The sequence below is a fragment of the Peromyscus maniculatus genome, chromosome 2 (assembly GCF_049852395.1).
Source record: "Peromyscus maniculatus bairdii isolate BWxNUB_F1_BW_parent chromosome 2, HU_Pman_BW_mat_3.1, whole genome shotgun sequence".
Lineage (NCBI taxonomy): Eukaryota > Metazoa > Chordata > Mammalia > Rodentia > Cricetidae > Peromyscus > Peromyscus maniculatus.
The window spans coordinates 137289218-137302054 of NC_134853.1; the positions used below are offsets into that span (position 1 = coordinate 137289218).

General features: G+C 54.9%; 1 protein-coding gene across 20 annotated transcripts in view; it reads right to left on the reverse strand.

The window, feature by feature from the left end:
* Positions 1 to 12837, reverse strand: part of Ptprf (protein tyrosine phosphatase receptor type F) — an 85125-nt gene that overhangs the window by 15082 nt on the left and 57206 nt on the right. For 5 of the 20 annotated variants that reach the window (XM_006994078.4, XM_015987602.3, XM_076564895.1 and 2 more), the window contains 9 exons: positions 7831 to 8136; positions 7042 to 7235; positions 4291 to 4317; positions 2887 to 3004; positions 2232 to 2810; positions 1450 to 1547; positions 1017 to 1270; positions 838 to 931; positions 166 to 384 (listed from right to left, as the gene is read on the reverse strand). In XM_006994078.4, the coding sequence (XP_006994140.3) occupies positions 166 to 384; positions 838 to 931; positions 1017 to 1270; positions 1450 to 1547; positions 2232 to 2810; positions 2887 to 3004; positions 4291 to 4317; positions 7042 to 7235; positions 7831 to 8136 (1889 nt within the window). The remainder of the gene's footprint in view (positions 1 to 165; positions 385 to 837; positions 932 to 1016; positions 1271 to 1449; positions 1548 to 2231; positions 2811 to 2886; positions 3005 to 4290; positions 4318 to 7041; positions 7236 to 7830; positions 8137 to 12837) is intronic. The other 15 variants (XM_076564897.1, XM_042271734.2, XM_076564896.1 and 12 more) reach the window with 6 other exon arrangements.

Consider the following 12837-nt stretch of genomic DNA (forward strand, 5'->3'; position numbering starts at 1 on the left):
TGCGGTCTTCTAGGTCCCGAGGCCTAGTGCCATGGGATACCTAGCATAGGTCTTGGTCCTCAGGGTTGTCCTAGTCCTAAGATTGCTGGAGTCTCAGGGATAATGCAGACCTGAGGTCTCCTAGGGGGTCACAGGGTTCTGAGAACCATGCCAGCTCAGGCCAACCTGGTCCGTGGGTTCCTTGAGGGCCGCGAGCACAAAGCACTGGTAACTCAGGTCCGGAGACAGGGGCCGGTTGTAGAAACCCCGGTAGCTCTTCTTGTCCCCCAGGGTGAAGGTGTCGGGGAGCTCATCCACTTGAGCTGCCACGTATGGCTTCAGCCGCTCTGCCTGGCGCCGGCGCCTCCGCTGTTCCTCCCCACCCTGCTCGATGGCCTCCAGAAGCTGGCAGAGCGGAGCAGAGAGTCACGCATGGCCCGGGAACATACTGACCCTGGGGCCGTACCCTGGGACATCAGCTCCCAAGGCTGATATAGGGGTTCCCTCTCCCTCAGGGACCACTGCGGGCCTGGAAGCGACTTCAGGAAACAGGCGATTATTTCATGTGTCCTGGAGCCTATCAGTCCTGCATGGACTGCTCTACACCACAGGCCTCTCTGAGGTCCATAGGGCTCAGGACGCTCTTAGAGCCGCAGAGATGTCTCCACTGATTCCTATACCATGGGATTCTAACCAAACACCTCCAGGGAAATCTCTGTAAGCCCTCCTGGAGTTCTCAAAAAACTCCTGGGGGGGGGGGGGTGTTCCTCCCAGAGTCCCTCTCCCCAGAGAGGGCCTGGCTGGCAGCCACTGCCAATCCCATGGGGCTGCCCTCAGTGCTGATCCTTCCCTAGGTACCTCGTCCAGCTCCAGCTCCTCCGGTGTGTTCCATCTTGGTGCCAGCAAGTTCCCGCCCACACGGTCAATGGGCACCACGACAATGTAGAACCACCTGTGTAGACAGGGCAGCGATCAGAACCTCCAAGGCCAGTGGCTACCATCCCGCTCCACACCAGCCTCTGGCCTCTTCTGCACACCGGACTAGTGAGGGGTCCTGGACTTGAGGCATGGAGAGGGAGAAGCGGCCATCCTCGATAAAGGCCGAGGCAGGCAGAGGCTTGTGCGGCAGGAGGTCTGGGGCAGTGCGGATGGACACCAGGTGCTGCAGGCCCCCGGCGCTGCTGCCGCGGTTCATCAGCACAAACGAGTATTCCGTATTGGGTTGCAAGTCTGCAATCAGCTTCCTCATCGAGTGCCCATCCACCTCCACACTCTGCCCATTGTACAGAATCTGTGGAGGAAGAGAGAGAGCAGCTAAGGCCTCTGGGGGACGACCCCATCCTATGTCAACGGGGCACAGTGGCCGCACCACAAGGACCCAGTTGACAAGACTCATGTCCGTGTGCCCTGGGATCACACGGTGGTGCCGATGTGGTGTCCTGGTCTAGGTCAGCAGTGGTCCTTACCCACCTTGAAGGGTACAGCTGACTTATAAGAGTCGGGGACCTCCCAACTGAGCAGCACCGATGTCTTCATTGCGGCCGCCACACGGAAATTCTTGGCAAACACTGTGGAGGCATGAGAGGGAGTCAGCTCTGGGGCTAGCTGGGGTGGGGGGAGTGGGCCAGAGACTGCGACTACAGCTAAAGCTCAGAGGAGCAGGGGCAGAGGGAGCGAGGAGAGGACTGGGGGTGACAACCGAGTACCCCGAGTCAGCTTCACAGAGTCCAGCTGCTAACCCAGGGTCTTCCACCGTGAGCACTGGACTGGCAGGGGGGCCGCAGCACGTGTGGCCAGATCTCCAAGAGCATGGGCCAAAGCCTGAGCTCAGACACCAGATCAGAGTAGCCAGGGATCGGTGGGTTGTGGGCATGAGAAGCATGTGGCCACATATCAGAGCATGGCCTCTGGAAGTCAGTAGGTTAGACCACAAAAGGTTAGTGCCACAAACCAAAGTACAGTAAGCTGCCCACCCCAGAATGGCGGCAAGAGCGGAAAGAGGTCAGTGGCTCAAGGTCACAAGAGACGGGAAGGTCACGCAGCATAGGTCAGTAGGTCAAGGACAGCAGAGGTCAGGGCCACACACCCAAGGATGTGGTGCCTGTTCATGAGAGGTTAGCGATCGTGAGAGACTGAAGAGTCACACAGCAGAGGCTGGTGGGTCAGCTGCGAGAGGTCAGTGGGTCAAGGACAGCACAGGTCCCTAGGAGCAGTCACGCTTGGGCGGGCACTGCCATGACCGCAGAACACACCTTGCTCCACGGGCATGGTCCGGGACTGGATGCTGGGGCTGAGTGGGCCGGCGCCTTTGCTGGTATGTGCACGGACCTTGATGTCGTACGTGGTGTCAGGTGTGAGGCCGGACAGTGTGAGGCGGGTATCGTCAGTGACATTCTGCAGCTCGTGCTGACTGTTGATGTCACGGTAGACCACAGTATAGTTGGTGATGCGCCCGTTCCTCTCTGCCAGCACCGGCGGGTCCCAGGCCAGTTCCGTAGTAGACGTGGTCAACCCCGTCACTCGAAGGTTCTGAGGGAAGCCACTGGGCACATCCTCGGGGGTCGTGATCTCTTTCTCAAACTCTTCACCTGGGCCAGCCCGGTTCTTGGCAGCGAGCCGGAAGATGTAGGTAGCCCCTTTGTGCAGACCGGTGACTGTAAAATGCTGGTCATCCTTGCCAAAATCTATGGTGTTGGGCCGTGCCTCGTCAGCCCGACGGTACTGGAGACGGTAGCCCAGCAGCTCTCCGGGCAGCTCCTTGGGCGGGTGCCACTGCAGCAGCGCCGTGTGCATGGCCGTGGTGCTGACCATCATGGTGGGCCGGCCTGGGACTGAACAGCACGCACTGCGCTCTGGTGCCGCCCTCCCTGCCGCCCACCCAGCTTGGTCCCCGACCCCCTAACTCACCTGCCCCTGCTGTAGTAACCACTTTGGGCTTGCTTCGGGCACCATCCCCCTTGGTGGTGTAGGCAGCGACAGTAATGGAGTAGGTGGTCTCAGGGGTGAGGCCACTGATGGTGGTTTCCTGAAGGAGAAGGGGGGAAGGGCAGGTCCCATCACACTGTGTGAGAAGAGGCTAGACTATCAGTCACCTGAAGACTGTAGCCCAGGGTGCCCCCAGGTACACAGGACCAAGGCCTTGGGAGGTGGAGCTGCACAAATCTTGACTCCGCTGGAGGCAGGACAGACAGGTGGGATGTGGGCTAGGAGCATGCCACCCAGCCCAGAAGCCCCATGCCTGGGGCAGACAGCTCATTCTTCCTTTCGGAGGAGAACAAAGGGCCACACTGTCTCTTTCACTCCATTGTGCTGTGAGTGACACCTTATGAGGTCCCCCCCACACACACACACACGCCAGGACAGAGCCTTGCACGCACCCAGCACCTTGCATGCCTCCTGGCACGCACATGCACAGACTACAGACTACAGTCCCTCCTGAAATAGCAGGTACAAGGCTACTGATAGACACCAACACAAACACACACACAGAGGGAGAGAGCTCGCAGGGTAGAGGAGAGGGCCAAGGCACAACACTGTAAGTTAGGGGGGATCCCACCTAGTTCAGTGACGGTGATACCCAGTCCCTCCTGAGACCACAGAGGAGTGGGAGAAGTAAATACAGGACACAGAACTCCCCATCCCCGGGAACACATTCCCGTTTCCACTGATGCCTGAGAAGTCAGCCACTCCATTTCCTTCTGCCTTGGCGGATCCTACCCACACACCCATCCAGCAAAGGCATCATTTCCGGACACAGGGAGAAACACCATAGGAGACCAAGCCACGCCACACAGAAGAGGAGGAAGAAGGGAGGGCGGGGTACCAACGTGGAGCAGGAATGGGCTGCCAGCACCAGCCCTGGTATCCCTCCAGCTCTAAGCCTCAGGTGGAGCCAACTGCAGATGCCAACAACCCTTTGCAGGGCCCTGCCTGCCCAAGCTGGAGGGTCTTCCAGGACCTGGGCTCCCAGTGCTTCTCCCAGCCTGGGCCTGAGCAGGTGATTTTTCACTCCAGGGATCAATAAGGCCTAATGATCAGGATTGGATTTAACTCCATCCCTGTCTGGCCAGAGCAGGGGCCAGGTCCTGGTCGATTGTGAACATTGGCCTCAAATTGCTGCTCGACAGGCGAGGAGTACGGATTAGAGGAAACGCCAATCACTGCTCAGCCTGGTGCTCATGTCTACACGCCAATTTTCTCTGGATGTGGCTGGTGCCCTGTGGATCTTGGCGACACAGGCTGGGAGAGGGGGAGTGTCCCATGAGCCCAGCCTGACCCAGTCTTTCCCGTGCTCGCACACCTGTTACTTACATAGTCCTCGGACTCCTCTGGTCTCCACTGACCACGGGAGAGGGAAAGAAAGGGAGACAAGATGGTGAAGGGTTTTGACTTGGAGAGCACCTGGCCCACGGAGGACTGACGGGCAGCTCTGAAGTGCCCACTGAGAGGACAGCCCGGACCACTCCCCACTCGACACAGTCCCTGCATCGCTGTGTGGGCCAGGCCTCACCAGGGCAGGGAGACACGCACGGTGTCAGCTCACGCCGACGGAAGACACTAAGGGGTGACTACACACCCTGGTGTGCCCCAAGTCCTCATCTGTGCACACCGTGCTAGGGCCGTCCAGCCTTATTTATTTATTTTCCCCACCCTCAATACCTCAACTGAAACATCAAATTAAGAGTCACCTGAGCTGAGGGGACACTCTGAGGAGTGTGCCAGAACACAGTGCTAGGATGATGGCTGGAGCAGGCCAAGAGCCAGGCTTGCAAGCAAGATTATAAAGGCTGCCAAGTAGCCAGCTTGGAGCCTGGGCATTACCCCACAGCCACAGGGAGACCTCACACTCCTGAATTCCATTCTACAGGTACCTGGAGTCAAGCAGGAAAACTAGTTTCATGGCCGGCAGTGGTAAATTCTAACACCAGTGTGCCTAGGTAGGCTAGTAGGGAGGTGAATGGACTGAGGCCTCCAACCCAAGGTCCCTGTGGTTTTGGAGATAGGGGTTGGCCAGTGAAGGACAGGCCCTGCTTGGAGCCCTCCAGGCAGACCACCCTCAAGGAGCTGGCCTGGCCTCTGTCCACTGGCCTGGTGCTGGAGTGGCCGAGCACCAGCTGTCCTGGCAAGCTGTGGCCAAGTCTTTGAGGCAGAATATGGGAAAGGCTATAAAGATTCCCCTAAAGATCGTATTTACTTTGCAGAGTGGGCGGAGACTAGCAGTTCTATTTAGGTTTCCTTACTTGAGGGGAGACCTGGGCTTTCCAAGGCAGGCCCTGGTGTGGAGCTACCACATGCAGCCTCTCCTATGAGGCAGTGATAAGGGAGAAGACAGGGTTGGAACAGAATGGAGAGCGGTGGGAAGGACAAGGAAGAGGCTGGAGGTGGAGGGAGAGGAGGGAAGGAAAGAGGAGGAGAACGTGGGAGAAAAACCACGAGAAAGGAACAAAAGGAAGCGGGGACTGGCCAGTCTCATTCGGAAGGAGCGCAGGGGAGGCAGGCTGGGCTATACACGGAAAAGTCGGGGTGCCTATCACATGTTTCCTTCTGATCCTACTGGGGCCCTGGGCTGCACAGATGGTTCTATTAGGTGGAGAAGGGCAGGCTAGGATGTCCTTGCCTAGAGTCACACAAGGGACATCTATGCCCTGGGGCCAGGATGGATAAGTGCTCCATCTGGTCTCCCAATGGCCCCAGGCAGGACGACCCAGTCTCGGGGGACAGGAGGCTGCAAGGGCAGGCCTTGTCTTCCATGGTCTCACTGGAGTCCGCTTGGGTACATTACTCACAAAGGACACAAATATGGGGACAATGTCCATGATCTTACTGCCCAACCCCCTTCAAACTGCTGGGGACCAACACACAAAAGTCCATGAAGTGACTTTTCCTGGAACCCCAGTGGCTGCAGCTGTGGCGCCAGACTCCTAGGATAGGAGGGGCCGGAGCGAGTCATTCTCTGGATGTTTCTGGGCGGGTGTGTCTGCTGAGACTTTGTGAGGAGCCCTCAACCTGCCCCAGGAATGCCGGCTGGTGAACACACCCACTGCCCCCACCCCTGGGTCCCTCAGCAGAGGCAGGTTGGGTGGAGAAAGAGGGCACCCTCCAGGCAAAGAAGTATTTTGGCTCAGAGGGTGGAGCCCAGCCAAAGGCAGGAAGGCTGTTTGTCTATGTGGGAGTCCATCCCTCAGCACGGCCTGCAGGACGCTGCGTTTACGATGGGCAGGGAGGGAATCTAAGTTCTTCTTGTTGGATGGAGAGACTCAGGCAGACAAGAGAGGCTTTCCGATTCTCAATTAGTCCTTTCCCAGGGTAGAGACTTGGCCTCCTGGCCGAGTCCTGCCATCCACTTGCGGCCTCATTTTGGCCATATACATGTACAACCTCCTAACACTTCATGCTCCTCGATGGCACAGCAAGCCAGGGGTCAGAAAACTTGAGGGACCTCACTGAAAGCTTGGGGGAGGGGGGAGAACCCCCCATGAAGACAGAAGCATCCAACAGGAAAGGGCTGGCAGGCAGGCTCAGGCTTGGAGATAAACATCAGGGGTCAATCACTCAGGTGATTATTTGCACAGCCTTGCCTCAGCCACTGGCTTGAGGCCAAAGAGGATAGCGAACTTCTCCAAGTCCCTGTCTGCCTCCGGCTGTGTGACACAGGGTACTCAGAACAGCACTGCTGGGGTGACATCACAGCTCAAAGCCACAGCCAATGTGCTTCCTGCAAACCACAAGGCTGAGGCCAGGGCAGAGTGCAAGGAGCCTGGGGATCTTTGGAGATAGCCCTTGGAGCACTGGTGGCTAAGATCGCCACCAAGGTGGAGACGGGCAGCAGGGTTGGCACAACCTGAGCAATCCTAACACAAAGGAGAAGTATCCCTGGCACCTGGGCCTCACCTCCTCATCTCAATAGCTCCCCCTGACAGACCAAGGCAGCTCCAATATGACCATAAAATGCACAGACACCTCTGAGGGCAGGCAGGGGAGGGACCAAGTCTGGGCTCTGGGGAGTAAATGTGACACACTGGTCACTTTTTACCTAGCCACCCAGCGCCATCAATGACATACCTGAGCCTCGGCCAGCATGACATCCTGGATGATGGGTTGGCCTCGGGGTTCACCATTCTCCAGCCGCACATAGGTGACCTGGTAGCCACGAATCTGTCCATGCTGCTTGTTGGGGACAGGCAGTTTCCAGGAGACATGCACAGCCGTGGAATTCAGAGGCTCAACTTCCACCTTCCGTGGTGGCCCGCTGGGCACTGGAGGCCAGGCAGAGAAGGAAGTCAGCCCCGGGGGAACTGAGTCTGGCTCAGGGTACGTACAGTTAACTTTAGGGCCGTGACTCTGCACCCACGCCCTGGGAAAGGTTCCACTGCTGTTTCTTTGGCTGGCTGATCTGATGAGAAACCTTTGCTCCCTTGGGTCAGCCCTGTCAACCCCTCTGGCAGGGATACTTATTAGTGGGGGAAGCGGATGTGGGGAACAGCCACGGGCGAGGTCCCCAGGCTCACACCATCGGTCAACATGGTCAACATTCAGCCAAAGCCCACTGGCTCTACTGAGTACTCTGCACTCGTCTTCCCATCCTGGCTCTCATACTGGGTGGAGCTGTTTCTCTTGCCATAGCCCTTTAAGGTTTTTAATTCTATCTTGGAGATGCCCCAGAACCCAGGACCTGGACACGGGCTACCCACCAACTACATCTCCCCAGAGTTTAGACCATTAAGGCTAAGTATAGGAAATGAGTCTGTCAGGTCCTGTGGAGGGAAGACCCTGGGGTGCTTGGCAGGCAGCCCCAGGCAGTGTGTCTCCCTTTCCACCCGCCTCATGGCAACGCTACCCAATGTAGCCTACCGTCCTCGTCGGTGCGCACCAGCACCGGGCTGCTCTCGGGGCCAGGGCCCACATCCGTGTGTGCCCGCACCCACACCCGGTACTCCGTCCACTTCTCCAGGCCCAACAGGTCCCAGCTGGAATGCTCACGGCTGATGCCATCCACCACATGCCGCTTACGGTCCTCGCCGTCCACTGCCTCATAGGCCACGGAGTACTGGGTGATAATGCCGTTGCGGCTCTCGGCGGGCGGTGGAACCCAACTTACCCGGACCGTGGTGGAGCTCGTGCTCACACACGTCACCTTCTGGGGAGGGGCGGATGGGGCTGGGGAAGACAAATGGGGGGAAAGCAGGCAAATGGAGGGTGGGGATCACAGGCACAGTGACCAAGTCACAGGGGACTGGAGACTCACCCAGCCAGCCTGAGGCCCTCTAGTCATACTGTTGCTGAGGTGGTCTGACTCTCTCTGAACTAGTTTTCTCCTCTTAAACACACACACACACACACACACACACACACACACACACACACACACACACAGACGGTACGTGCACACAGACGGTATCTCACACGCACATATGGAGTTCTAACAACGTCTCTCCCATGCATATGCCGTCACACACACACACACACACACACACACACACACACACACACACGGTACATGCAGTATCTCACACACACATATGGAGTTCTGTCTCTCCCATGCATATGCCATCTCACACAAACATGTGTGTCTGTGTATATATATATGTATATACATACACACGCGCACACACACACACACACACACACACACACACACACACACACACGGTACATGCAGTATCTCACACACACATATGGAGTTCTGTCTCTCCCATGCATATGCCATCTCACACAAACATGTGTGTCTGTGTATATATATATGTATATACATACATACACACACACAAATACACACAAACCAGAACTTGGAGAATATAATCCTCTTCTGGGGATAATTGGTACAAATCTGTCTTCTGGGTTAAGACTACCTTAGCCTGTGCCTATGTGGTCAGGGTCTCTGTGCTTAGGTTCCTAAGTCTGAGGTTAGACACGGGGCGCCCAGTGCCTCTGAGGTTTGGAAGCAAGTATTCAAAGGATTCCCTAGGAACCAGAAGGCAAGCGTGTGCTGTCTTTCTGCCTGGTGACTGTCCTAGATGCCACTCCAGACACCGGAACGCCCTTTACCTCCGGTTTGCCCCCTCCGGCCCAGGCACCTTCACCAGCCCTCCCTTCCCTGGCAACGGAGCACCAGGCTCCAGGGGTTTGGTGTCACTTTCCTTGCCCATCTCTGCCGATGCCAAGCACACTACCAGTGCTGGAAATGGCCCTCCCTCCAAATCTGTGGCCTTCCACCTCCCCTGTACAACCTACCTCTTGCCTCAGTTAAGTCACCCAGGCCCCAGCATTCTACTCGTCCTCCCTGGGGACCACCGTCCTTACAGCCTTTCAATTCAGCTTTGACTTAAGGTGCACTGTGGTGGTACTGTGTTCCCCAAAATATTGTGTACCTTAATAAACTTATCTGGGGTCAGAGAACAAAAAAGCCACTAGTTAGGCAGTGATAGCACACGCCTTTAATCCTAGCATTCCAGAGGCAGAAATCCATCTGGGATCTCTGTGAGTTCAAGGCCACATTGGAAACAGCCAGGCATGGTGACTCACGACTTTAATCCCAGGAAGCCAGCCTTTAATCCTAGGGAGTGATGGTAGAAAGCAGAAAGATATATAAGGCGTGAAGACCAGAAACTAGAAGCATTCAGCTGGTTAAGCATTTGGTTGGTTAAGCATTCGGCTGGTTAAGCATGTGGCTGGTTAAGCTTTCAGGCTTTGAAGCAGCACAGTTCAGCTGGGATTCATTCTGGATGAGGACTCAGAGGCTTCCAGTCTGAGGAAACAGGACCAGCTGAGGAACTGGTGAGGTGAGATAGCTGTGGCTTGTTCTGTCTCTCTGACCTTCCAGTGTTCACCCCAATACCTGGCCTCGGGTTCGATTTTATCAGTAAGAACCTTTAAGATTCCTGCTACAGTGCACCAGTGTTCCATTCTCACAGCATCCCACACTCACTTCCTCATCTTTCTTTTTATGTGTGTGTGGTGCACGTGTATGTGAATATGTGGGTACGTGCACCTGCGCACACTTATGTGAAAGCCAGAGGACGATGCCGGGCACCCTGCTCTAATATACCACCACCTAATGCCCTTGAGACGGTCTCTCACTGACCGCCATGCTACACTGGCAGTCAGAAAGCCCCAGAGATTCCCCTCTCAGCCTCTCAGCAGTGTCAGCGCTATAGGTGTGCATGTGGCCAGGCCCAAATGTTTATGTGAGTGCCGAGGATTTGAACTCAAGTCCTCATGATTATGCAGCAAGCTCTCTTAATCCGCTGAGTCATCTCCCCAGCCCCTGATTTTTCCACCACTGCTTGACCCATACCAGGTAATACATAACAAGGCAGCGCTGAGGCCGGGGAGAAGCTGTATCTCCGGGGAGGTCCCCCCTCCCCTTGGCTCTCTGGCGATCTGCTGAAGTCCACTCTATCTTGCTCGGCCCGCCACTTTACAGATAACGCAATCAACCCACAGTTCCCTAACCTCCAGCTCCTTCTGCCTACAGGCCCGGAAGCTTGCTGCCGCCTTCCTACAGTAGCTCTCTCTATTTCCAGCTACCAGCCCCCCTCTTCCTGTACTCTCAAGAGTGGAGTCCAAGGCCAAGCTCTCCCTCACCCACACTCTGCCCCCTTCTTTCTCCCTCCAGAGACTTGACCAGCTGTCCCCTTTCCATGCTTCCTGCCTTGCCCTACCTCTCACAACGGCATTTAGATGCACTTCAAGAGTTCCTGCCTTAAAAGAAAACCCTTCCTCAATGCCACAGGCCCTCCAGGTACCACAGTCCCCTTACAGCTAGCTTCCTGATGACATCTAAGCATGTTAGCTTACCTCCCACAGCCCCTCACATCTCCTCCAAGTCTGCTTCCCCACTACATCCAATTCCTTCGGCCACTCAGCAGCAGCCTCAGGTCCACCTTCGTAAACGTCCTGTCTTCCTCCCACCTGCTGTGGATATTGCTCTATATAAATAAAACACTGATGGCCAGTGACCAGGCAGGAAGTAGGTTGCCAGGCAGGAAGTAGGTGGGACAAGGAGAGAGGAGAATTCTGGGAAGCGGAAGGCTGAGGAGGGGGACACTGCAGCCAGGAGCAATTGTGTCTCACGTCAACAGAATTTTAAGTTATTTAAATGCCATATTCTCTAGGTCTATGAAGTGTTTGAAGATTACCTATCTATCTGAAATATATCTATGTATACCTAGAAGACTTAACTAACATGGCTACAGATATGATTATCATAGATGACTAATTATTAATCTATTTTTTAATTATCCATTACAATTTTAAATGAGTTACATAAACATAATACCTCAAACAAGAATAGAAATATATATATACAGTATAACAAAATTAACTTCAAGTTTGTATCAATAAACTAAATTTATACCAATGTAAAACATTTTAAACATAAACTAAAATCTATACCAATGTAAAACATTTTAAACAAGTTGTTCTTTAAAAGTAGGTTCATTAATCTACCCTTTTATCTTATCATCTCCATATCCTCCTATATATCTATATCACCCACCCCTGGATTTCACTTCATTTCCAGTCTTCTCAGGCCTGCCTCCAGCTCAGTCACCATACCACCACACTTCTACACTCGACAGACACAGCATCCTGAATCAGGGTGTCGGAAACCAGGTGTACTGGTCACACCTGCTTCCATCCATTTCCTGTCCTGGGGCAGTGTGCTCTTTATATACCTCCACATCCCTATCCCACTGCTTTCCATTTTCCATCCATCACCAAGTCCTGGCCAGTCCGTTTCCTAGATAACTCAAACATCCACTATTACCACCTGAGCCAAGCCTCCAACCTTTACCTCCTCCACTGAGAAGGCCTCCAAGCGACCTCATGGGCCACCAGGCCATTTTCACGGAGCAGGCAGAGCTGTTCCTGTTCTTCAGCCCCGACGGCTAACAGCTTGTGTAGCTGCTCCGGGAACAGTGGTCGGCAGCGTCCCCGCCTAGGGCCACCATAGTGAGCTTTGACCTAAGCTAGCTTCCACCCCTGCTTCAGCCTCGGCGAAGTGTCACATCTCCAAGACGATTCTCTTTGATCTCTCACCAGTGGTGTGTCCACCCTCCCATCTCGCTTAACACAAATACAATTAAAAGCTCATTTGGGTAATTACAAGCACACTGTACGTCTCGGTCTTCTGTAGGGGCCCTATGGATAGAGAGGCCTTGTCTTCCGGCCAGGCCGCCAGACTGAGAGCACGTCGGCTATGGCCCCCAGCAAGAGCACAGCAGATTATGAATACAAAGTCAGGGACCTCTGCACACACAGTCCCATATCACAAGGACCTTACTGACACTGCCACCCATGCTTATGGTTTCTGGGACACAATGCCACTCAGCCCATCATACCATGATCATCTTATCCAATAGGCAACCCTGCAGATAGTGGCATACCAATCACCAACAGGCCTTCTAGTATCACACTACCCCCCCCCCCCCCCGCCCCCACACACACACTTCCACAATCTTGTCATCTTCCTCTGGGGAGCTAGAGAGCTACAGACAGACAGACACAGTCACAGGGTCACACCCAGGACACACTGACACGTTCAGGTGCTATAGGCCAGGTGTTCACTCTCTCTCACAGTGGGTTCTACATAGTCCTGTTGTCACACAAGCCATGTGGTCCTACACACACACACAGTCACATTCTCATGGACCTGTCCCTGAGTGCAGAGGCCTCAGAGAGAGTACACAGCTCCCAAGGAATTGTCGTGTCGGGTATGAGGAAGGGGACGTGGTGATGAGATGTGGGGCTCCGGGGAGGGAAGTCAGGCACCTAGGCAGGTTTGTAACATGGCAGCCCACCAAATCAGTGGTATGATCTAGGTATGGAAGGAGGAGGACAGAGAAGATGAGTCACAGA